This window comes from Trichechus manatus, unplaced genomic scaffold (assembly GCF_000243295.1).
Source record: "Trichechus manatus latirostris isolate Lorelei unplaced genomic scaffold, TriManLat1.0 scaffold00040, whole genome shotgun sequence".
In the NCBI taxonomy this organism is placed as follows: Eukaryota; Metazoa; Chordata; class Mammalia; order Sirenia; family Trichechidae; genus Trichechus; species Trichechus manatus.
Genome location: NW_004443976.1, coordinates 12,205,715 through 12,226,849, shown reverse-complemented (window position 1 = coordinate 12,226,849; position 21,135 = coordinate 12,205,715). Strand labels below are relative to the sequence as shown.

Genomic DNA, 21,135 nt, shown 5'->3' with positions numbered 1-21,135 from the left:
CAATGACAGTGACACCATCACAGCCAGGTGAGGGCACCAGGCCACCATCTCCCTGGGCCTGGCTCCTAGCAAGTTCTCACTCCCAACTGCTCACTCCTTTCAAGCCAGTAGATCAGCAACAGGTAGTAGGATAGGCCCTAAATATCACGGAGCGGAGCCCAAAGCTGACATTGTATAGGACAGGAACCAACGCAATCCAAAAGGGGTTGGGGCCGCCTTCAGCATGCCACCACCCCTTGGCCACATAGCTCCTCGATGACTCCTCTCTACCACCCCACCCTACTCCACATACCACCCTGTCCTCTAAGGACAGTGGATCCCAAATGGTGTCCAGCTGGTGTCAGTGGCTGGTGTCCAAGGGACTGAGCTGGCAAAGCCCAGGGGGCTCAGAGTGGGAACCTGGAAGTAACCAAAGTCCCCCAAACAGGAACGAGCATAGAGTATGCCTGAGCAAGGGCCGGTGGGTGCTTGCACTGGCCAGGGAGGTAGAGGGCCTGAGTGGATAGGTTTTGGGGACTCTGGGGGGAGGGGTCACAATGGGCAAGATCTCATGCTTATTTCAAGGAAGCCAGTAACCCAACCCCTTCTCTCTCCAGATGAAACCCTGCGGCTTCGATGGAGTCAAGAGGAGGAGATCAGATGGTGGAAAATGTAGCCAGCTCGGGATGGGGTGGGGGCAACATCTCCTGTCCTCACCACCCTAGGGGTGCACAATAAAGAGAGAAGATCAGGAGTTTGGGTGCTGTGCCCAGGCTGGGCCTGGTTCGTCGGTGAAGAGAGGGGAGGAGGGAGGGAAGTTCACACACAGGAAACCTCGAGCATGGAGAGCAAAGAAGCAAACTCGGAGCAGCCCAGGGCCCTGGACTCCGCAGGAAGCTAGGAGCCGGAGGAGGCCCAAGCTGCAGTCAGATAGCACGGACTGGTGTGATTACTTCAGTTCATCACAAATTTACTAGTGTCGTCCTTAATTCTTACGATAATCCTGGAGGTAGAGGTTCTCATCTCTGGCTTCCTGATGAGGAAACTGAGGTACCAGGGAGTGTGCCCAGGGCTACACAATCTCTGAGTGACAGAGCTGGTATCTGCTAGGCTCCGAAACCTCAACCGCTAAAGAAGAAGCAGAGAGAGACTAGGGCCTGGTAGGAAGGTGACAGCAAATAGTCTCTGAGGGCGGGCCTGTGGCTTCTCTGATCTCAGGCCCCTCTCCGCCCCGGCCCCGCCCCGGCCCCTCCCAGGCCTGTCTAGAAGTGTGGGGTGAGAGCTTCTCCTAGGACACCCCTTCCCCTTGGGGAAGAATTGCACCCCCCAGGCCCTACCCAGGAAAGGACCCTCTCCTCGTTCATCATCAGCTCCCCTGCTGGACTACATCCCCACCTGCCCACTTGGCCTCCAGGGCTTGTAGCCCGCAGCAGCCTGAGATGACGGTCAAGCTGGATTTTGAGGAATGTCTGAAAGACTCACCCCGGTTCCGGTAAGCATATTTAGGACTAGAGGTGGGGGTGGTGGTTGGGGGAGAGGGCAAGGTCCACCCTCCCCACCCCACCCCTGCCACCACACACACACACCATTCACCAGGCTAGATCTCCCTTCCAGGTAGTAGGCCTGAAAGGGACAAGAGCGAGTTTTGTGTGCCCATGTGGTACCTCTGCTGTCCAGTCTAGCTACTCCAGTGCTCTCCACCCACTGCGTGCTCTTCCTGGCCTCTCCAGCCTCCCTCTCACCCTCAGAACTGGCATTCCCTTGTCCTTCTCCCTGGGACCCCTGCCCCTCCCCCAGCACCTGCTCTAGGGCGGTTAGCAACTTCCTGCCTTGGCCACATCCACCCTCCGTCTACCCTTCCTGCTCTAGTCTGGGTGGCAGTAGCTCCTAGACTGTGTGTACTGTGTGTAGAGTGAGCTAGCAAGAGAGGGTGGTGGGTGGGTCTTGTCAACCCAGCAGCTCTCTCTGTCTGCACCCACCCACCACCCCACAACCCCAGCCCCCGGACTGACAGACTAGATAGACCCAAGCTCTGCTCCTGTGACCCCAACCCTCCTTTCCCAGAGCCTCTATCGAGCTGGTGGAAGCCGAAGTGTCAGAATTGGAGACCCGTCTGGAAAAGGTGATCCTGACAGAGAGACAAGACCCAGGAGCAGGATGAGCGGGAGAAAGGGGCAGGATGAGCATTAGAGGGGCAAAGCTGTGGGAGGGAGAAAATTGGTAGGGACTGAGTTTCAGGGATTATTGAATGCTGTGTGGGGTAGATATTTTGGGATCTACGGAGAAGCAAAAAGGTGGTTCTGTGCCCTCGAGGAGCTCAGGATCTTGGGAAACAAAGATTCACTGTTCAGCTCTTAGCACCCGCGTCGTACCAGGCCCTGGGTGTTTGTGGAGAGCAAGACCGTTTCTGCTCTGAGGGAGCCCATAGACTGACTGGACAGGAAAACCCGTGAAACATTTAAACCCAATACAGTAAGGCCTTTCTTGATCTCTCTTTATAAAACTGCACTCTCTCTGTCACACACACACACACACACACACACACACACACACACACACTCTCCCACCCCACCTTAAAAAAAAAAACAGTTGCTGTCCTGTCGATTCTGACTCATGGTGACCTCATGTGTTCCATAGTGTTTTCAATGCTGATTTTTCAGAAATAGATCACCAGGCCTTTCTTCCAAAGAGCCTCTGGGTGGACTTGAACCTCCAACCTTTTGCTTAGCAGCTGAATGCATTAACCATTTGCACCACCCAGGGACTCCCATTCCCCTTCCTCTGCTTTGTTTTTCTCTGTAGCACTTAGCTCTATCTGACCTGTTACATGCTTACTTGTTGTATTAGTTTTCTATTGGTGTGTAACAAATTAACACACATTTAGTGGCTGAAAACAATACAGTTATCTCACAGTTGCTGTGCGTCAAGAGTCTGGGCATGACTTAGCTAGGTCCTCTGCTCAGGGTCTCACAGGCTGCAGTCAAGTTCTTGGCCAGGGCGGCAGTCTCATCTGAGGCTTGAGTTTTTCTTCCAAGCTCACGAGATTGCTGGCAGAATTCAATTCCTGTTTTAGAACTGAGACCTCCATCTCCTAGAGGTTGCCTGCAGTTCCCTGCCTAGGTTCTCTCCCTAGGCAGTTCTTATCATTGCAGCCTGCTTCTAGTGTGTGCTAGCGAGACGGACAATATATATCGTAATGTACAGTTCTCATCATAACAGCCTGCTTCTAGCATATGCTAGCAAGACAGAGTCAATATATGTTGTAATCACAGGATTGACATTCCTCACCTTTGCCATACTCTACTCGTTAGAAACAAGTCACAGGTCCTGCTCACACTCAAGGGGAGGAGATTATACAAGGATGTGACTCATGGTGGGTCATCTTAGTGCATGTCCGTCACAGTTGCCTATTTGTTTCTTGTCTGTTTTTCCCCACTAGAATATAACTGCCGTGAGGACAAGGACTTTCATGTTTTGTTTTTTGCTTAATCTCCAATGCTTATACCAGAGCCTGACAGCTAGTAGGTGACCAACTAATATGTATTGAGGGAATGTTCAGTGGTCACAGAATAGGACAAGTACGAACAGAAAATACTATAGAATTTAATACCAGCCACGTGGAAAATTCTTGTGAGCCAGACAGTGTGTGAAATAGAGTTTCTGGGGAGCTCTGGGTCCAAGCAGGTGGGGCAGGGCAGGGAGACATATGTGGGAGTAGACAACAACAGACACTGTGAAGGTCAAGCTGACACTGGCCTTGGCAACAGGCTGAGAGGAATGGACAGGGGGCTTATTCCAGACATGGAGCAGGGCAAGCAAAGAGACGGAGCTGAGAACACAGGGTGTGTTTTGAAAATGTGGGAGACAAAGATAACACAAGAAAACTACAGACCAATATCTCTTATGAATCTAGATACAAAAATCCTCAACAAAATACTAGGGAACAGAATCCAATAGCATATTAAGAGAGTCATACACCATGACCAAGTGGGATTTATTCCAGGATTGCAGGGATGGTTCAACATTAGAAAATCAATCAACGTAATGCACCACGTCAATAGAACAAAGGAGAAAAACCACATGATCATCTCTATGGATGCAGAAAAAGCATTTGATACAATCCAACATCTTTTCTTGATGAAATCTCTCATGCTGATTGGAATAGAAGGGACATTCCTCAATATGATTCAGGGCATATATGAAAAGTCACCAGCCAACATTATACTTAATGGAGAAAGACTGAGAGCTTTCCGCTTGAAATTGGGAACAAGACAAGGGTGCCCACTCTCACCACTTCTGTTCAATATTGTATTATAAGTCTTAGCCAGAGCAAGAAGACAAGAAATATAAAAGGTATCTAAATTGGAAAAGAAGTAAAATTATCTTAATTCACAGATAATATGATCCTATATATAGAAAATCCCAAAGAGTCCACAAGAAAACTTCTAGAACTAATAGAGGAATTCAAAAGTTGCAGGGTACAAGGTCAAAAAGCAAATATCAGTTGGGTTTCTATACAGCAGCAATGAGAAATCTGAAAGGGAATTTAGGGGAACAATTCCATTTACAATAGCATTGAAGAGAATAAAATACCTAGGAATAAATGTAACCAGGGATGTGAAGGACTTCTACAATGAAAACTATATAACACTGCTGAAAGAGATTAAAGAAGACTTAAATAAGTGGAAAGATCTTCCATGTTCATAGATTGGAAGACTTAATGTCGTTAAGATGTCAATAATACCCAAAGCGATCTTTAGATTAGTGCAATCCCTATCAAAATTCTAACAGCTTTCTTTACAGAAATAGAAAAAACAAATCCTCAACTTTATATGAAATAGCAAGAGGCCCCTAATAGCTAAAACAATGTTGGAAGAGTAGAACAAAGTAGGAGGACTCACACTTCCTGATTTTAAAAGATACTTTACAGCCACAGTAATCAAAACAGCCTGGTACTGGCATAACAATAGACACATAGACCAATGGAATACAATTGAGGTCCCGAAATAAACCCATACATCTGTGGTCAATTGATTTTTGACAAGGGTGCTAAGCCCATTTGATGGGGAAAGAAGAGTCTCTATAGTAAATCGTGTTGGGAAAATTGGATTTCCACATGCAAAAAAAAGAAACAAGATCCATGCCTCACACTATATACAAAAACAAGTTCAAAATGGATTAAGGACCTAAATGTGCAAACTGAAACCATAAAATTCTTACAAGAAAAAGCAGGGTCAATGCTGTCAGGTCTAGCTTTCAACAATGGATCAACTAATATAATAACAAAAGCACAAACAACAAAAGACTAGATAAATGGGATCTCATAAAAATTAAAAACTTTGTTCATCAAAAGACTTTACCAAAAAAGTGAAAAGACCAACTACTGACCGGGAGAATATCTTCAGAAATCATACATCAAACAAGAATCTAATAACCAAAATATGTATAAAACTTCAACAACTACAAAACGACAAATAACTCAATCATAAATTGGGCGGAGGACTTGAATAGACATTTCACCAAAAAGGATATTCAAATTGCCACCAAACACAAGATGTTCAGCGTCGTTAGCCAACAGAGAGACGATGCAAATCAAAACCACAATGAGATACCATTTCACTCCCATTAGGATTGCTAAGATTAAAAAAAAACAGAAAATAACAAATGGTGAGATGTGGGGAAATTGGAGCCCCTTATACACTGGTGGTGGGAATTCAAAATGGTACAGACATTGTGTAAAACAGCGTGGTAGTTCCTCAAAAAACTAACAATAGAACTACCATATGACCCAGCAAGTCCACTCCCAGCTATATACCCAAAAGACTTGAAAGCAGAGACTGGAAGAGACGTGTAAATCAATGTTCATTGCAGCACTATTCACAATAGCCAAAACGTGGAAACAACCTAAATATCCATGAATGGATGGATAAAATATGGTACATACATACGGTGGAATACTACTCACCCAGTAGGAGAAATGAAGTCTTGATACATGGTACAGTATGGACGGAGCTTGAAGATATGCTGAGTGGAATAAGCCAATCACAAAAGGACAAATATTGTATGACTTCACTTGTATAAAAAGACACGAAAAGGCAAATATAGAGAGAACAAAGTTTATTAGTGATTACTAGGGTCGCTATGAGTCAGAATCAACTCGATGGCAATGAGTTTGGTTTTTGTTTGTTTGTTTTCTTTTTTTGTTTTTGTAGGGCCAGGAGGGAGGGGGAAAAGGGGTTTAATGGTGGTGGAAAAATCACATTGATTAAGGGTGGGGTTGCACAGCCAATTATTGTAATTGCTGTCAGTAAGTCGTACACCTGCAAAAAGTTGAACTGGCAAAAGTTCTGTGATATATTTTTTTAAAAAAGAGCAGCTACTGAGGCTGTTTATGTACAACTGAACACCTCATGGTATTTGGTTCCTTGGTTTGTAGGTTTAGGGTAATGGTTTCATGGGACATCCCAGTTAATTGACCTAATAACATGTTTAGCACTTCTTTTCTACCTCCTAGTTCATTGCGTAGTGCCTGGGGTCTTAAGAGCTTGCAAGCAGCCGTTCAAGGCACAACAACTGGTCTCTATTCACCTGGAGCAACAGAGGAAGAAAAGTCAGGAATAATAGGAGGACATGGAATGTGTGGCTAACTGTCTCCTTTGCTATGAGACCAGAAAAAGTGGATGGTGCCTGGCTACTATTACTGAACATTTTGATCAAAGATTCCATAGAAGGATCCTGATCAAAAGGGGGAAAATGTAGAACAGAATTTAAAATTCTCATGGACTCTAGACTTTCCGGAACCATATAGAGGCTGGATGAACCTCTGAAACTATTGCCCTGAAATAATCTTTAAACTGTAAAGCAAAACTATCCCTTGAAGTAAACTTAAAACCATACTTAACTAGTTAAAAAAAAAAAAGGTCTGCCTTGAGCATTATGCTTTTTTAAGAACTATCTATGTGGGATCAAACTGACAATAGCAGCTGACAAGATTAGATAGGAACCTTAGGGGGCAGTGAGTTTATGTCAATGAGGGAGGAACAACTCAGAAAAAGAGGGTGAGAATGGTTGCACAACACAACTCGAAGAATGTAATCAGTATCACTAAATTGTACACGTAGAAAGTGTTGAATTGGTGTATGTTTTGTTGTGTATATTGTCAACAACAACAAAATAAAATTTAGAAGGAAAAGAAGACCTGGGAGAGCAGGACTGAGCTGGAGAGAAGTGTAGATGGGGTTGGATAGAAAGGACACAGACCTGGGGGTAAGGAAGTGGTGTGGAGTGGTGGTCTCACTGGGTGTGGCAGCAGCCAGCACAACTCCCTGTTGCCCTTTGTTGCTTCCCAGCTCCTCAAGCTGGGCACCTGCCTCTTGGAAAGCGGGCGCCATTACCTTGCTGCTGGCCGCGCCTTCATAGTTGGCATTTGTGATCTGGGCCGCCTGGGTCCACCAGAGCCAATGATGGCGGTATGTGGAGGGCCCCAACCAGGGTGGGATGGGGTCTGGGATGCAAGGAGGTCCTATGGACTGGGAGGGTTGACTTTGGGGTTTGCAGGACCCAGGCCAGAGCAGGGCTGGGGCTGCCACTAGAGACAACCATAGCTGGCTCGGTCTAGCATTTGGAAGGCCCCACTGCCCCATGCCGGGTACTCTCTCCATGCGTCTTCTCACCTAGGAGTGTCTGGAAAAATTCACTGAAAGCTTGACCAACAAACTGGACAGCCATGCGGTGAGTGTGAGGTGGTAGGGCTGGTGGGGAGGCAAAATTGTCTGTGGTCCTGACCCCCACCCGCAACTTCTGCTTCCCCTCAGGAGCTTCTAGATGCTACCCAGCATACACTGCAGCAGCAAATCCAGACCCTGGTCAAGGAGTGAGTTGGGAGGGAAGGGGGCCTTCTTTACCAGAAACCAGCCCTCCAGCCCTCTTCCCATTGCCACAGGGGCCTCCCAGAATGAAGGAGTTGGTCCCCTCGACATCATATTGCATCACCACCTCTTCCCCAGATGTCTATGGGATGTGAGATTGAGAGTCCCAGGTGGCCTGACTTCTGTCCCCGCCATCCCAAGGATCCCCTTGGATTTCAGTTGTATATAGGCTAACTGAGAACAGTGGCCGTTCAATAGTAGAATTCTCACCTTCCATGCAGCAGACCCGGGTTTGATTCCTGGCCAGTGCACCTCATGCACAAGTTTCACCAGAGCTTCCAGACTAAGACAAACTAGGAAGAAGGGCCTGGTGATCTACTTCTGAAAATCAGTCAGTGAAAACCCTATGGATTACAATGGTCTGATCCCATTGTGCGTGGGGTCGCCATGAGTCAGGGGTCAACTTGATGGCAACTAAGAACAACATAGGTTAACTGAAAGGACTTGAGTGGGCCTTATCCTGGGATTTCTCTGTGGGGGGCAGATGGGTGTATCTGTGATTCTGTATTATCCACCCCCCCACCCCCCACCCCCAGAGGTCTCCGGGCTTTCCGAGAGGCTCGCCGAGATTTCTGGCGGGGGGCTGAGAGCCTGGAGGCGGCTCTTACCCACAACGCAGAGGTCCCCAGGCGCCGGGCGCAGGAAGCAGAAGAAGCAGGAGCTGCTCTGAGGACTGCTCGAGCCGGGTACCGTGGCCGGGCATTGGATTACGCTCTGCAGGTACCTGACCTCAATCTGTCCTCCTGGGTTCCAGGGTCTCAGGTGTCAGATTAGAGGCTGGGGCAGTCCTAGTATATAGTGGGAGAGGCGCTGTTTTTTCCAGACTGACCTGAGGTCTTTTGGGGCCCTCAGATCAATGTGATTGAAGACAAGAGGAAGTTTGACATCATGGAGTTTGTGAGTTGTGGTGGCAAGGGTAAAGGGGGAGGAGCCTGTAGACACAGAGCAGGGGGGAAGAGGGAGAGAGGGGTCCTTCCTCAGCTCTACCCTGCCTGCCACACCCAGGTGCTGCGCTTGGTGGAGGCCCAGGCTGTCCATTTCCAGCAGGGCCATGAGGAGCTGAGCCGGCTGGGCCAGTATCGCAAGGAGCTGGGTGCGCAGGTAGCAGGAGGTGGAGGGAGGCTGGGGGTTCTGAGATGACTCTCCTGGCATAGTGGGGGGAGGCTAGAGGAATCCGAGATGTCTTTCCTTTGCCCAGTTGCAACAGCTGGTCTTGAACTCAGCACGAGAGAAGAGGGACATGGAGCAGAGACATGTACTGCTGAAACAGAAGGTAAGGGGCAGACAGGCCTGTGGCCTTGTTCTCTGCCCAGCCCACTTGCCCTCTGACCCTCTTGTTCCCCAGGAGCTGGGTGGGGAGGAGCCAGAGCCAAGCCTAAAGGAGGGAACTGGTGGCCTGGTCATGGAAGGACATCTCTTCAAACGGGCCAGCAATGCATTTAAGACCTGGAGCAGGTGAGCAGAGGATACGCAATCAGTCAGGCCCACCAAATTAATTTTTTTTTTTTGCTTGAGTGGTTATAGTTTGCTAAGCATAGCAGTGAAAAACAGAGAGAACCCGACTTCATAGACTTTATGTTCCATCAGCAAAGATAGACAATATAGTAATTAAATAATAATATATAATAATATAATACATTAGAAGGTAGTGCCATAAAAAAACTCATTGTCATTGAGTCGATTCCAACTCACAGTGACCCTATAGGACAGAACAGAGCTGCCCCATAGGGTTTCCAAGGAGTGGCTGGTGGATTTGAACTGCTGACTTTTTGGTTAGCAGCTAAACGCTTAACCATTGCACCACCAGGGCCCCAAAGTAAGGTGATGGGGATGTGAAAACCTGGGAGGGATTGCAATTTTAAGTAGGGGGTCAGTGTAGGCCTCATAAGAAGGTGACTTCTGGGCAAAGGCTTGAAGGCTGTCTGCGGGAAGTATGTTCTAGGCAGAAGGACGAGCCAGTGCCAAGGCCCTGAGATGCCTGGAGTGTTCAAGGAACAAAGAGGAGGCCGTGGGCCTGGACAGAGTGAGGGAGAAGGAAAGAGATAAAGTCAGAGTTAATGAGGGCATGGATCACTGTAGGTCTCGTAGGCCTTTGTAGGGACTTGGGCTCCAGTCTGAAGGAACTGGGAACCCACTGCAGGGTTTGGAGCAGGGTGGTGATATGCTCTGACTTGACTTCTTTCCCCTGCAGGGCCACTGTGAGCACATATGGGGTCTTTGTACAAATTAGAAAATGGAGCCCCTTCCCCAAGATTCTTCCGTCTGTCAAAAAAAAAAAAAAAAAAGCAATAGATTTATATTATTAGATAAAACATTTTACTTCATAAATCTATCAAATCTGGATTGTCTAAGGTGTGAATAGCCTCGCTTAGATGTCCACACTTCTCTGGAATGTCTCATGGGATGTTCAGCCCAGGTCTCTCTCTTCTCAGCAAGATCCTTGTGGGGCAAAGGGCACAGCCTCTCTTCTGGCCCTGTCCAATGCCTCACCCTGATGCTATGTCTATAACTCTATTTCCACCCTTTCCAGACGCTGGTTCATCATTCAGAGCAACCAGCTGGTATATCAGAAGAAGTACAAGGTGGGTAGGCCCAGAGCCCTGGATGCCCGGGTCCCAGGGAGATGCAGCCCTTGCCTGCCACTGGCTGCATGGCTGCCCCGTCTACCCCCACCGCCAGGATCCTGTAACTGTAGTGGTGGAGGACCTTCGGCTCTGCACAGTGAAGCTCTGCCCCGACTCAGAAAGGCGGTTCTGCTTTGAGGTGGTGTCCCCCAGCAAGTGAGTGCTGGTCCAGGGGTGACACTCACGTATTTACCAACCTGAGAGCCAGGGCTAATCACAGTGGCACCCTGGAGCAGGGTCTCAGAGGCATCCATGCAGCCCCAGGCATTAACCCTTCAGTGGTTGGACTGTGGTATAGTTTAGGGGGTGGTCGGGACAGAGGGTCCAGGGTAATGGGTGATATTTATGAGGATATTATCAATTGATACAGAATTATTTCAATATAACTGATACCAGTTAAATACCAGCTGAATGTCAACCTGCCCAGCCTGCCACATTGCTCCCCAGGCCTCAGTCGCCCTCCCCATCTCCCTCACCCCTCTGGCCCAGGTCCTGCCTCCTCCAGGCTGACTCAGAGCGCCTGCTGCAGCTGTGGGTCAGCGCCGTGCAGAGCAGCATCGCCTCCGCTTTCAACCAGGCTCGCCTTGATGACAGCCCCCGGGCTCCAGGCCAGGTACCTTCCCATGGGAGTGCAGGACAAGGCTACCCCAGGAGATGGAGGACTCTTTCTTGAGGGCTCCCTGACTACCCCCTCTTCCCCTGTCTCCCCCAGGGCTCAGGACACCTGGCCATAGGCTCTGCTGCCACCCTGGGCTGTGGCGGGATGGCCAGGGGCAGGGAACCTGGGGGAGTTGGGCATGTGGCAGCCCAGGTGCAGAGTGTGGATGGCAATGCCCAGTGCTGCGACTGTCGGGAGCCAGCCCCGGAGTGGGCCAGCATCAACCTTGGGGTCACCCTCTGCATTCAGTGCTCTGGCATCCACAGGTCACCCCCCAAAGCCCCTAGCATGGGCCCCACTCCTTCCAGCTGCATACAGGACCCCCAGATAGAGCCCATTGTGCAGGCCCCTTCTCTTCCTACCTGCCCTGCCTTCCTCTCTTAGATCCTGGTCTGTCACTGGGTACCAGGCCAGGGCTGAGCCTAGTGGGACATAAGGTGGACCTAGGTGGGCCCTCAGTGTATTGGTCTGGGGCAGGATTGGGGGACCCCCTAGAGGAGTTTATCGGCTTGGTTGGAGGAGGATGGGGGAGCAGAGAGAAGAGGTTGTGAGCCGTTAGCAAGTCCATAAGGTTCTCATCCCGGTCTGTTTGGCGAAAGGAGCGAAGGAGAATGACATGGACAGAATTGTCTAGACCCAAGCGCCATGAGAGAAGGGAGGTGGCCGGAGAGGATAAGGGCCTTAAAATGAAGTACAAGGGAAAAGGGAACAGTGAGCTTACAGGATCCTTCCAGAACCTTCTACCCACACTGCTGCCTCCTGGTCCAGCTCCCACCCTCCAACACAGGACCTTGTCACCAAGTCTTTTCAGGAGCAGCAGCAGCAGCCTCCCCACCCCACTGCTCCACAGAGGGTCTGATTCCCACTCTGACCCTCCAGGAGCCTTGGTGTCCATTTCTCCAAAGTCCGCTCTCTGACCCTTGACTCATGGGAGCCAGAACTAGTGAAGGTGACTTGGGGTATAGTGAAGACTGAGGGTGGGGGGAGCACAAAGGGCTGAAGAGCCTTGAGAACTCAGACACTCACCCCCACCCTGCTTGTCTGCATCTGCCTGGGCCCCCTGAAGCTGATGTGCGAGCTGGGAAACGTAGTCATCAACCAGATCTATGAGGCCCGTGTGGACGCCATGGCAGTGAAGAAGCCAGGGCCCAGCTGCTCCCGGTGAGGCTGGGGGGAGGGGTCCGGAGCTGCCATCCATGGGCCTGGATGGTGGTGAGGAGGGTCTGGGATGGGAAGGGGGAAGACTGTTCCCTCTCCCTCTCCCAGGCAGGAGAAGGAGGCCTGGATTCATGCCAAGTACGTGGAGAAGAAATTCCTAACCAAGCTTCCTGAAGTGCGAGGGCGAAGAGGCAGCCGGGGCCCCCCCCGGGGGCAGCCTCCTGTGCCCCCTAAGCCTTGCATCAGGCCCCGGCCAGGGAGCTTCAGCCGCAAGCCAGGTATACGGGTTAGTTGGGCATTTGTGGAGGGCCTGCTGTGTGCTGAACGCCACGCCAGACCCTGGGGGGTGCACAGCATTTGAGCCCCAGGCCCCCCTTGACAACGTTGGGACCAGACAACACCACCCCTGATTTTACAAGGGAAGAGTTTCAGGGTTACAGTGACATGTGATACTAAGAATGGAAGGCAAGCGGGTTGGGAGTAGAGAGGGAGGGCTCTGTCAACAGCCTAAGAAAGGGCGGAAGTGGGAAGGAGCTTGGGGTCTCTAAAGGTCTGTGAAGAGGGGTGTGAGTCTGGCTGGAGCAGAGGGAGTTGAGAGCTGAGGCTGAGTGTCAGCGAGAGTCAGCTCATCCATGACATCCCAGCCAGTCTGGGTGGTTAGACAGGATGAGGTAAACGACGCTGTCTATCCCCCACACCTTGGCAGCCCCCCCCAACATGAACACCCACACTTACACACACTCACACATGCTCCTACACACACACGCCTGCCCAACCCCACCTCCCATCACGGGCCTCGGCATCACGAAGGCCTCGCCACAAGTTAGAAGTGATCTAGGTTTGCGCTCGACTACTAACTTAAAGGTTGGCTGTTTGAACCCAGCCAGAAGCACCATGGGAGAAAAGCCTGGCAATCTGCTTCCATAAAGATTACAGCCAAGAAAACCTTATGCAGCAGTTCTACGCTGTAACACGTGGGGTTGCCATGAGCTGGAATCAACTCAGTGGCAATCGGTTAGGTTTTTGGTTTTTATTCCATCACAGTACCAGGGAGCCACGTGGAGGGTTTTCTTCCCAAACTCACAGCTGATCTCCCCTAACAGAACTAAACCCCTCTAACAGAGCCCCCCTCTGATGACCTGGGCAGCCTGCACTCTGGCGCCCTGCTGTTTCGAGCCTCTGGGCATCCTCCATCCCTTCCCACCATGGCTGATGCCCTTGCCCATGGAGCCGATGTCAACTGGGTCAATGGGAGTCAAGAGAATGCCACGCCACTGATCCAAGCCACAGCTGCTGTGAGCGCCTTGCTGCCTCCCCGCCCCACCCCTCACCCTCCACCTGCTCCCAGGGCTGCCCACCCCTCACCCTCCACCTGCTCCCTGGGACCCCTACCCCATGAAGAGTAATAAGCAATGTAAACTGGCTGCTAAAAGTGCATGCTTTGGAGACAGACAACCCGGATTTGAATCCACACTCTCGCCACTTGCAGGAGACTTTGAATAAGTTACTAACCTGTATGTGCCTGTTTCCTCATCTATAACGTAGGGATCCACATACTCAAGGTTGCACTGTGGATTTAATGTACGAATACATATAAAGAGCTACAGCAGAGCCTGACACACTTGGCTGCACCCCACACTCCTGATTCCCGCCCCACCCTCTGCACTGACTGACCCCACCCCAAAGCATCTCTAAATCCGCCTCTAAAGATGACACCTGTCTCACCCGTCTTGACTCCTTGACGCAGAATTCTCTTCTGGCCTGTGAGTTTCTCCTCCAGAACGGAGCGAACGTGAACCAAGCGGACAGCGCAGGCCGGGGCCCGCTCCACCACGCAACCATTCTTGGCCACACGGGGTAGGGGCAGCAGGGATGGCGACACGGGGAGGAAGGCTCCGGAGGTGAGTGCCTGGCTGAACCTGGCTGTCCTCTCCAGGCTAGCGTGCTTGTTCCTGAAACGGGGGGCTGACCTGGGGGCTCAGGATTCAGAAGGCAGGGACCCTCTGACCATCGCCATGGAAACAGCCAACGCTGATATCGTCACGCTGTGAGGATGCCTGAAGGGGCGGGGCTAGAGCTTGGGCGATCCACGTGGGGCGGGGTTAACGTGGAAGACCCGAGCGTGCCCCCCGGGGCCCAGGGAGGGGCGGGGCCAGAACCTGGGCCAGAAGTCTCCTGGTGCCCCTAGGCGAGAAAGGATGCTACCAGTGTGGATTGGGGCATGTAGTAGGAAGGCGAGCGGGACAGGGTCCGAGGGTGGTGAGCTCGTCCTTAGTGAGAGGCATCATTCAGGCATCAACATGTTGTCAGGCATCTTTTAAGTACTAGATCCTAGGGAAACAGATGAATCAAGCACAACCCAATATCCCTAAATGCAGGGATATGGCGGGGGGGGAGGGAGTGTCATTCATTCTTTAATCCCCTTCCCTTCAGGCTGCGATTGGCAAAGATGAGGGAAGCCGAAGCAGCCCAGGGCCAGGCAGGTAAAGTACCCACCCCCAAGCCAGCACTGGAAATCTAGGTTTCCTGACCCGTGGTGGCCTGTCTGCACTGATCAGTTTATTCAACAAATATGTACTGGCTGCATTTGACATGCCACGCCCTCGATAAAGCGAAGAATAGGCAAGGGTGCTGCGCTCACGGGGCAGGGGTTCCCTTCACCCACGGTCGAAGTGTGTGTTTGTACCAGACCAGGCCGGGCTGTTCCTATCATGCTCTTCAGCGCAAGGTCCCAGCCGTCTGCAGCCCCAACCCTTCCTCCCTCGCCCTCAGGAGATGAGACGTATCTCGACATCTTCCGCGACTTCTCCCTCATGGCATCAGACGACCCGGAGAAGCTGAGCCGGCGTAGTCATGATCTTCACACGCTTTGATCCCAGGCCTTCGGGGGCCCCGCACACCCAGGACCTCCCCTCCCCACCGCCGACCCCATCACTATTAAAGCCTCTGTGCTTTGCTCTTTCCTTCATAAGTAATTTATTGGGCGCCACCTTCGGTCCCAGCAAGGTGTTGGGTACTGCAGCCCCCGGGGTGCGGGGAGAGGATGGAAGTTGGCGAGCTTGCGTCACGCAAGAGGTCCGGGGAAGGGAGGTGGAAGCTTTGGCCCAGCACTAACGCAGGCGGCCGTGGGGTGGAGCTCTCGCGCTCAGGCGACGTGGCCAGATTCAGGAGAGAGGCCGCCTGTGTGGGGTGGGGGCAGGCCTTCCCCTAGGTGGAGCTGGCGCCGGGCCGGGCTGAGATGGGGCGAGCGCGCTCCAGCCGCCCCGGCCCGGAGGCATCCCCGGAATGCCGCGGCTCAGCACCCGCCCCCTCAGGAATTCCCCACAGGAGCAGCTGGTAGGGAACGGCCGGGCCTCGGTGTTCTCGGAGTGGCGGGTTCGAGACCCCGGCCCGGGCCAAGTTGCAGACGTGAGATCGCGCACACCCGGGGGCTGGCGGAGCCGTCGCGGCCACATCCGGGGAGACGCGCCTGAGTCACAGTCCCAACCCCACCTTCGCTTGCGTTCGCCAGTCCAGCCCGTTCGCCCAGTCCCTCGGCGAGTCGTGGCTCCCACCTCCACCCGAGCCGCGGGGGCCTGGCGGGGGCGGGGGGCGGGGCACCAAGGGGCGGGGCTGTTCCTTAAAGGGCTCCCGGCAGCTGCCCTTAGGCCACTTCCTGGGGACGGAGAGGACCTCAGCGGTTGCGGCTTCAGCCGAGGCAGGCGGCAACGCCCGGGCCCCGAGACTCCCGGCTGCTTCCATCAGGCCTACGGACTCTCCCAGCTTGAGCTCAGAACGCCGTCGCCCCCCAGCCGCTACAGGGGCGGCTCCGCCATTCGTTCCCGTCAGCCCCGCCTCGGTCCCCTGAGACCCGCGCCTGGAGCCCAGGCCAGGCCTCTGACCGGCCCCCGGAGCCCTGCGTGGACTCGCCCACGGCGACAGCGATCTGCTCTGGAACTCAGAAGCTGGGTCTGCAAAGCGTCAGCCCTGTGCTCGCCACCGTCACCTGCTGGTTGGATTCCGGAAACCCACTGTCCGAAGACCACTGAAAGGAGTCGCCGACGCCCAAAATCGAACTCGTCTGGACTGAAAGCTCCCTTCACCTCTGGCTTCCCTCTGCTCTTTTTAATCCGTTCTATAAGCCTTGAGGAAGTTTCTGGGCCCTGAAACCATCCCCCCACCACAAAGTAGCTGGGGTGAGCCCCAAACCTTGCTGCTTGTACTCCAAGCGCTTGTGCCTCCAACCCAGCGAGTCTGAACGTTAAAACCCAATTCTTCACACATCCAGGACGTTCTGCCTTTTCTTCTCTTGCAGTGTCTCCTGTACCCCCCAAAATTTCCCCTCCTCCTGTGTCCCCTTCGCCCCCCTCCTTTGGGGGCCCCGTGACCCTGAATGTGGGGGGCACGCTATATTCCACCACTTTGGAGACCCTGACCCGCTTCCCAGACTCGATGCTGGGGGCCATGTTTAGGGCTGGCACCCCCATGCCCCCCAACCTCCACCCGCAGGGAGGCGGCCACTACTTCATCGACCGGGATGGCAAGGCCTTCCGGCATATCCTCAATTTCCTACGGCTGGGCCGCCTGGACCTGCCCCGCGGGTACGGGGAGACTGCGCTTCTCAAGGCAGAAGCTGACTTCTACCAGATCCGGCCCCTTCTGGATGCCCTGAGCGAACTGGAGACATCTCGGGGGGCCCCTGCACCCACAGCTGCCCTGCTCCACGCAGATGTGGATACCAGCCCCCGCCTGGTGCACTTCTCTGCTCGCCGGGGCCCTCACCACTATGAGCTGAGCTCCGTCCAGGTGGACACCTTTCGTGCCAACCTCTTCTGCACTGACCCCGAGTGTCTGGGTGCCTTGCGGGTCCGATTTGGTGTGGCAAATGGGGACAAAGCAGAGGGGAGCCCACACTTTCGGTTGGAGTGGGCCCCCCGCCCCGTGGAACTCCCCGAGGTGGAGTATGGGAGACTGGGGCTGCAGCCGCTGTGGGCTGGGGGGCCAGGAGAGCAGCGGGAGGTAGTGGGCACACCCGGCTTCCTGGAGGAGGTGCTGCGGGTGGCCCTGGAGCACGGCTTCCGCCTGGACTCCGTCTTCCCCGACCCTGAGGACCTGCTCAACTCCCGATCTCTGCGCTTTGTCCGGCACTGAGGATGCGGCCCTCAGTTTCATCGTGGGGGGAGAGGGAATGGGGCAGATGCGGGATGGGGCTCCCGGAAGCCTCTTCCCAGCTTTTCCTAGGGAACTTTGAGAGTCAGGGGTCCCACTGCACCTGATTTGGAGCCCATATGTGGGCAGGAATTCCCAAACCTGAGCACACCTGAGTGCTCACACGTGATCCAGAGGATCTGGAGTGTTACTATACCTGGGAGGGGTGGGGAAGGTTCCCCCGGCTTATTCTTGCCTGGGTCTGGGGATCCCAGCATCTCCTTCATTGGAGCTCAGTATTCAGGTTCTACAGAAGTAGGGAACACCTCCATGCCCAGGCTATGCCTAGCAGAACCCCAGAGGGACACCGAGGTCTGAGGGAGGGGCTTTGGATTGCCCTAATGTGGTCTCCTGGACAGAACACTGTGGCTTCTGAAGCTGGTGGCCTGGACTAGCCTGACCAATGAGAGGCCAGAAGACTCTGGAATGTGGGAAGGAATGTTCTTTGCTGTGTCCCAAGCCACCTACAGAGGGAAACAGAAAGGCTACTAACTCCACCCCATGCTGGCATGAGGGAGGTAGGAGAGCCCCATTAGCTATGGGGCTGGAGCACCCGTCTGGAGATCCAAGTAGTATTTTAAAGGATCCCGTATTAAGGGCGGGGCTTGCCACAGGGAGGAGGGTGGCATTTTCTTGGGTCCTGACCTCACTTCCCTCTTGGGAACCAGGGTTTGTGTGTGTGAGAGTCAGCCAGTGCGTCTAACTAATGTGTGGGTCCCTGGCATCCTGGGTCCCCATCTGTGTTACTGCCTTTGGTGTCTGTGTGCTGGTCCTCCTTGGTTCTCTGCATGTCCAGGCCTGTTTGGAGTTGCCCAGCAACTGTTTTAACACAGGATGTGTCTGTAGTACGTGTGAGTAGACTGAGAATTAGTTTAATCACAGGGTGTGTGTGTGTATGTGTGTGTGTACACGTTCATGCATCGTCATGTAGGTGGAGAGAGGCCTTTTGGTGTGTCAGTCACTAGGATTTCCTAGTGAGAAGGGAGAGAAGTCGCTAGGCTTATCGGGGCCTCTGAGGCCTGTATGGAACTCTTGGTTGCTGGGGCAACCACGTGCCTGTTGCTAGGAGATAGCTGGGGAAGGCCCAAGGCTGTCCAGGGCAGAGAGAGGAAATAAACAGAAGAGTTTGGGAGAGTGGGGGAGGACATAGGAAGGGATGGGATACTCACAACTTCTTCATGCGAGAGTCACTCATTATCACTGGTCATGATTTATGAGAAGAAAAATAAAATTGCTTTGTAACCACAAACTTGTAACGGCTGCTGAGGGCCAGGTTGTAAGTGTAGTCTTCCTTACAACAGAAGTCCTGCTTTCTCTGCCCATCTCCCACTAGAGATGTCTTCTTCTGGCCCCCAGTTCCTTGGGCCCCAGCTTCCCCTAGTCATAGTTGGGACAGTGACACTGTTCTGGAACACTCTAGAACCTTCAGGCAAAGGGCTAGAATTGGAGTCACAGAGAATTCTGAGGCTTTCCCAGCCCAGGTGAGGCCAGCCCCCAAACAGGCCTCATGTGGATGCTGGTACTAGGTGGGGTTTTCCTGGCAGCTGCCCAGGCCTGTGTCTTCTGCCGCCTCCCAGCCCATGACCTGCTGGGCCGCCTGGATCAGATCTGCAGCCAGATGGAGGTCCAGTGGGAGGCATGTGAGGCCTCCCAAGACTTCTCGGCCTTTGCCTTAGGTAAGACCAGGCTTGCAGAGGCACACCCAGCAACAGTTGCCCCACACCCCAAGGGAGGCAGCATGTGGCTTCCCAGCTGCATCCCATAGCCGTCACCTCAGTCCACAGCCCTATCTGGATACACTGGCCTCTCCCTCTGGGAGAACATCTCAGGAACCCCAGGCAGGCCAAGCACTTCTTTCTGGGCTGCTGAGGGAATCTCTGGCCCTTGCCCATCTCCACAGATGAAGTGTCCATGAACAAAATCACAGAGAAGACTCACAGGGTCCTGAGGGTCATGGGTGAGGTCAAGGGGGAAAGCTAGACAGAAGGGCTTGGAAGAACCCCAATGAGGGAAGTGGGAGGAAGGGAGGGAGGGAGATGAGGGCAGGTGGAGCCAGGAGGGTGTCATCAGGGAGGTGGGGGTGGGGGGTGGGGTGGAGGTGAACTGGCCCTGTGGTGGGGCCCTGGGCAATATCACTGCTCTCTGCCTCTCCAGAGATCAAAGGGTCTTTCTCCTCACTCCCTTTATATTGGGAATGGCTTCACAATACCAAGATCCCAGAATACACCAGGGAAGGTACTGATGTGATGAGACGGGGGAGGGGTGACTAGGACCTCGGGCAAAGGGGTGTGTTGCTGTGGCTCATCCACCCCTACCCCTTCCACGTCTCTCATTTCAGCTCTCTGTGCCCCCGCCTGCCGTGAGTAGAAAAGGAATGGGGTAGCAAGGACAAGAGGCTTCCTGGGCCTGGCTGTCAGAGGGCAGGAAGTGGGTGGTCTGGAAGGATGGCGGCCGGGGCTCCGCCTCCCCAGCTCGGGTCCTGCTCTCCCCCGCAGGGGGCAGCACCACCCTGTACAACTGCTCCACCTGCGAGGGTGTGGACGTGCACTGTTGGTCCAGAAAGCAGTGCTTCCCAGGTCCTTACTCCCCGCCCCTGCCTGGCCCTCCCAGATCCCTGAACCTTACACTCCTCCAGACCCGGTCGGTTTGGCCCCCAGGATCGCTCATGCCTCCGGGGTTCCCTGCAGGAAGTCACGATCTTTGGGAAGCCCGGATTCTGCTCTTCTCCGTCTTCGTTGCTGTCCTGCTTCTGAGTGTTCTGAGCCTTGTGGTGGAGTGAGTTGAGGGATCAGGCAGGAAACAGCCTCACCACCCCTCCGGGTGCCTTCTATCCCTTCTGGTCCTCCCAGCACCCACCCTGCCTCCGCCTTCCCAGCCCCTTTCCTTTACTCTCCTAGGCCACTGTTTTCCCTCAGGTCCCGCAGCCTCCAGGCAAAAAGTGGCTTGTGAAGATGCTGACAACCTCCCAGCCTCCAGCTCTAAGGGTGTGTGCCCACAACTTCCACTTCCCTTGGGGAGCACCCGGTCAGTCCCCTTAGTCCCTGCCCCAAAGGTTCCGTTTTCCACTTATTTCCAGCCCTCAAAACCCAGACATCCCCATAATCCCAGCGGTCAGATGGCCTCCGGGGACCCAGGCACCCACGCTGGAAAGTTCCTCCCCTCCAGCCCTCAACCAATCAGACAGGGGCAGCCAACAATGCCAGGAAAATATCTACCAAGGAAAGAATCCCCTCCAAGAACACCACCACTCCCACATCCCCTTCTGCCAGTTCCCGGAAGGCTGGGGCAGTCTGCCCCAGAAACTGCTCTAGGTTTTCCCATAACTGATTGGGAATCTGGGAATGATTGTTCTGGAAAACTCCCTCCCTCTGGAGTGAGGCCACATCAGTCAGTCTGCTGGGGTGCTGTCCCTCCACTGTGTTAGCCTTGTGAGGTGCTGGCCTCCTGGGAGGCCTTCCTGCTGTCAGGCACAGCTAAACCTGCTGTGGATGGCCTCCACCTGCCTGGCCTCTGTCTGCAACCGGGAGGGCAGAGGGAAAGCTGAGACTCCTACGCCAGCACAATGGTTCTCAACTGGGGGTGACTGTGCACCCCTGGAGAT

At 53.4% G+C, this 21,135-nt stretch overlaps 3 protein-coding genes across 5 annotated transcripts; all 3 read left to right on the top strand.

Moving 5' to 3' along the window:
• The first annotated feature begins 1,237 nt into the window (after positions 1-1,237).
• Positions 1,238-15,306, top strand: ACAP1 (ArfGAP with coiled-coil, ankyrin repeat and PH domains 1). Of its 2 annotated transcripts, XM_004376043.2 has the most exons (22): positions 1,238-1,471; positions 2,044-2,101; positions 7,329-7,448; positions 7,657-7,710; positions 7,794-7,852; positions 8,444-8,627; positions 8,760-8,804; positions 8,913-9,008; positions 9,106-9,180; positions 9,253-9,362; positions 10,438-10,489; positions 10,587-10,687; positions 11,021-11,144; positions 11,244-11,455; positions 12,069-12,138; positions 12,256-12,350; positions 12,456-12,625; positions 13,470-13,642; positions 14,095-14,204; positions 14,284-14,394; positions 14,781-14,830; positions 15,120-15,306. In XM_004376043.2, exons 1-22 carry the CDS (start codon positions 1,419-1,421, stop codon positions 15,218-15,220), a joined length of 2,223 nt encoding a protein of 740 aa, XP_004376100.1. In that variant the 5' UTR covers positions 1,238-1,418; the 3' UTR covers positions 15,221-15,306. The 2 variants fall into 2 exon arrangements, with proteins under 2 accessions (XP_004376100.1, XP_023586872.1); XM_023731104.1 differs by having other exon boundaries at positions 1,273-1,471; positions 9,106-9,362; positions 15,120-15,278.
• An 802-nt stretch (positions 15,307-16,108) lies between these two features.
• KCTD11 (potassium channel tetramerization domain containing 11) lies at positions 16,109-17,690 on the top strand. The gene has a single exon (XM_004376042.3). It carries the CDS (start codon positions 16,779-16,781, stop codon positions 17,475-17,477), a length of 699 nt encoding a protein of 232 aa, XP_004376099.1. The 5' UTR covers positions 16,109-16,778; the 3' UTR covers positions 17,478-17,690.
• Positions 17,691-19,027: 1,337 nt separating this feature from the next.
• Positions 19,028-20,546, top strand: TMEM95 (transmembrane protein 95). Of its 2 annotated transcripts, none has more exons than XM_004376041.1 (7): positions 19,028-19,210; positions 19,435-19,491; positions 19,689-19,769; positions 19,873-19,893; positions 20,030-20,110; positions 20,222-20,309; positions 20,450-20,546. In XM_004376041.1, the coding sequence occupies exons 1-7, from the start codon at positions 19,042-19,044 to the stop codon at positions 20,481-20,483; spliced, it is 531 nt and encodes a 176-aa protein (XP_004376098.1). In that variant the 5' UTR covers positions 19,028-19,041; the 3' UTR covers positions 20,484-20,546. The 2 variants fall into 2 exon arrangements, with proteins under 2 accessions (XP_004376098.1, XP_023586791.1); XM_023731023.1 differs by having other exon boundaries at positions 19,042-19,210; positions 20,006-20,110; positions 20,450-20,483.
• The last annotated feature ends 589 nt before the right edge of the window (positions 20,547-21,135 follow it).

Bases quoted from the DNA above. Each gene is read 5' to 3' on its own strand.
- ACAP1 (XM_023731104.1), top strand. From the start codon at position 1,419: ATGACGGTCAAGCTGGATTTTGAGGAATGTCTGAAAGACTCACCCCGG. The intron at 1,472-2,043 runs GTAAGCATATTT...CTCCTTTCCCAG, and splicing joins AAAGACTCACCCCGGTTCCG to AGCCTCTATCGAGCTGGTGG. The intron at 2,102-7,328 runs GTGATCCTGACA...GTTGCTTCCCAG, and splicing joins TGGAGACCCGTCTGGAAAAG to CTCCTCAAGCTGGGCACCTG.
- KCTD11 (XM_004376042.3), top strand. From the start codon at position 16,779: ATGCTGGGGGCCATGTTTAGGGCTGGCACCCCCATGCCCCCCAACCTC.
- TMEM95 (XM_023731023.1), top strand. From the start codon at position 19,042: ATGTGGATGCTGGTACTAGGTGGGGTTTTCCTGGCAGCTGCCCAGGCC. The intron at 19,211-19,434 runs GTAAGACCAGGC...CCATCTCCACAG, and splicing joins CTTCTCGGCCTTTGCCTTAG to ATGAAGTGTCCATGAACAAA. The intron at 19,894-20,005 runs GTGAGTAGAAAA...CCGCCTCCCCAG, and splicing joins TCTCTGTGCCCCCGCCTGCC to CTCGGGTCCTGCTCTCCCCC.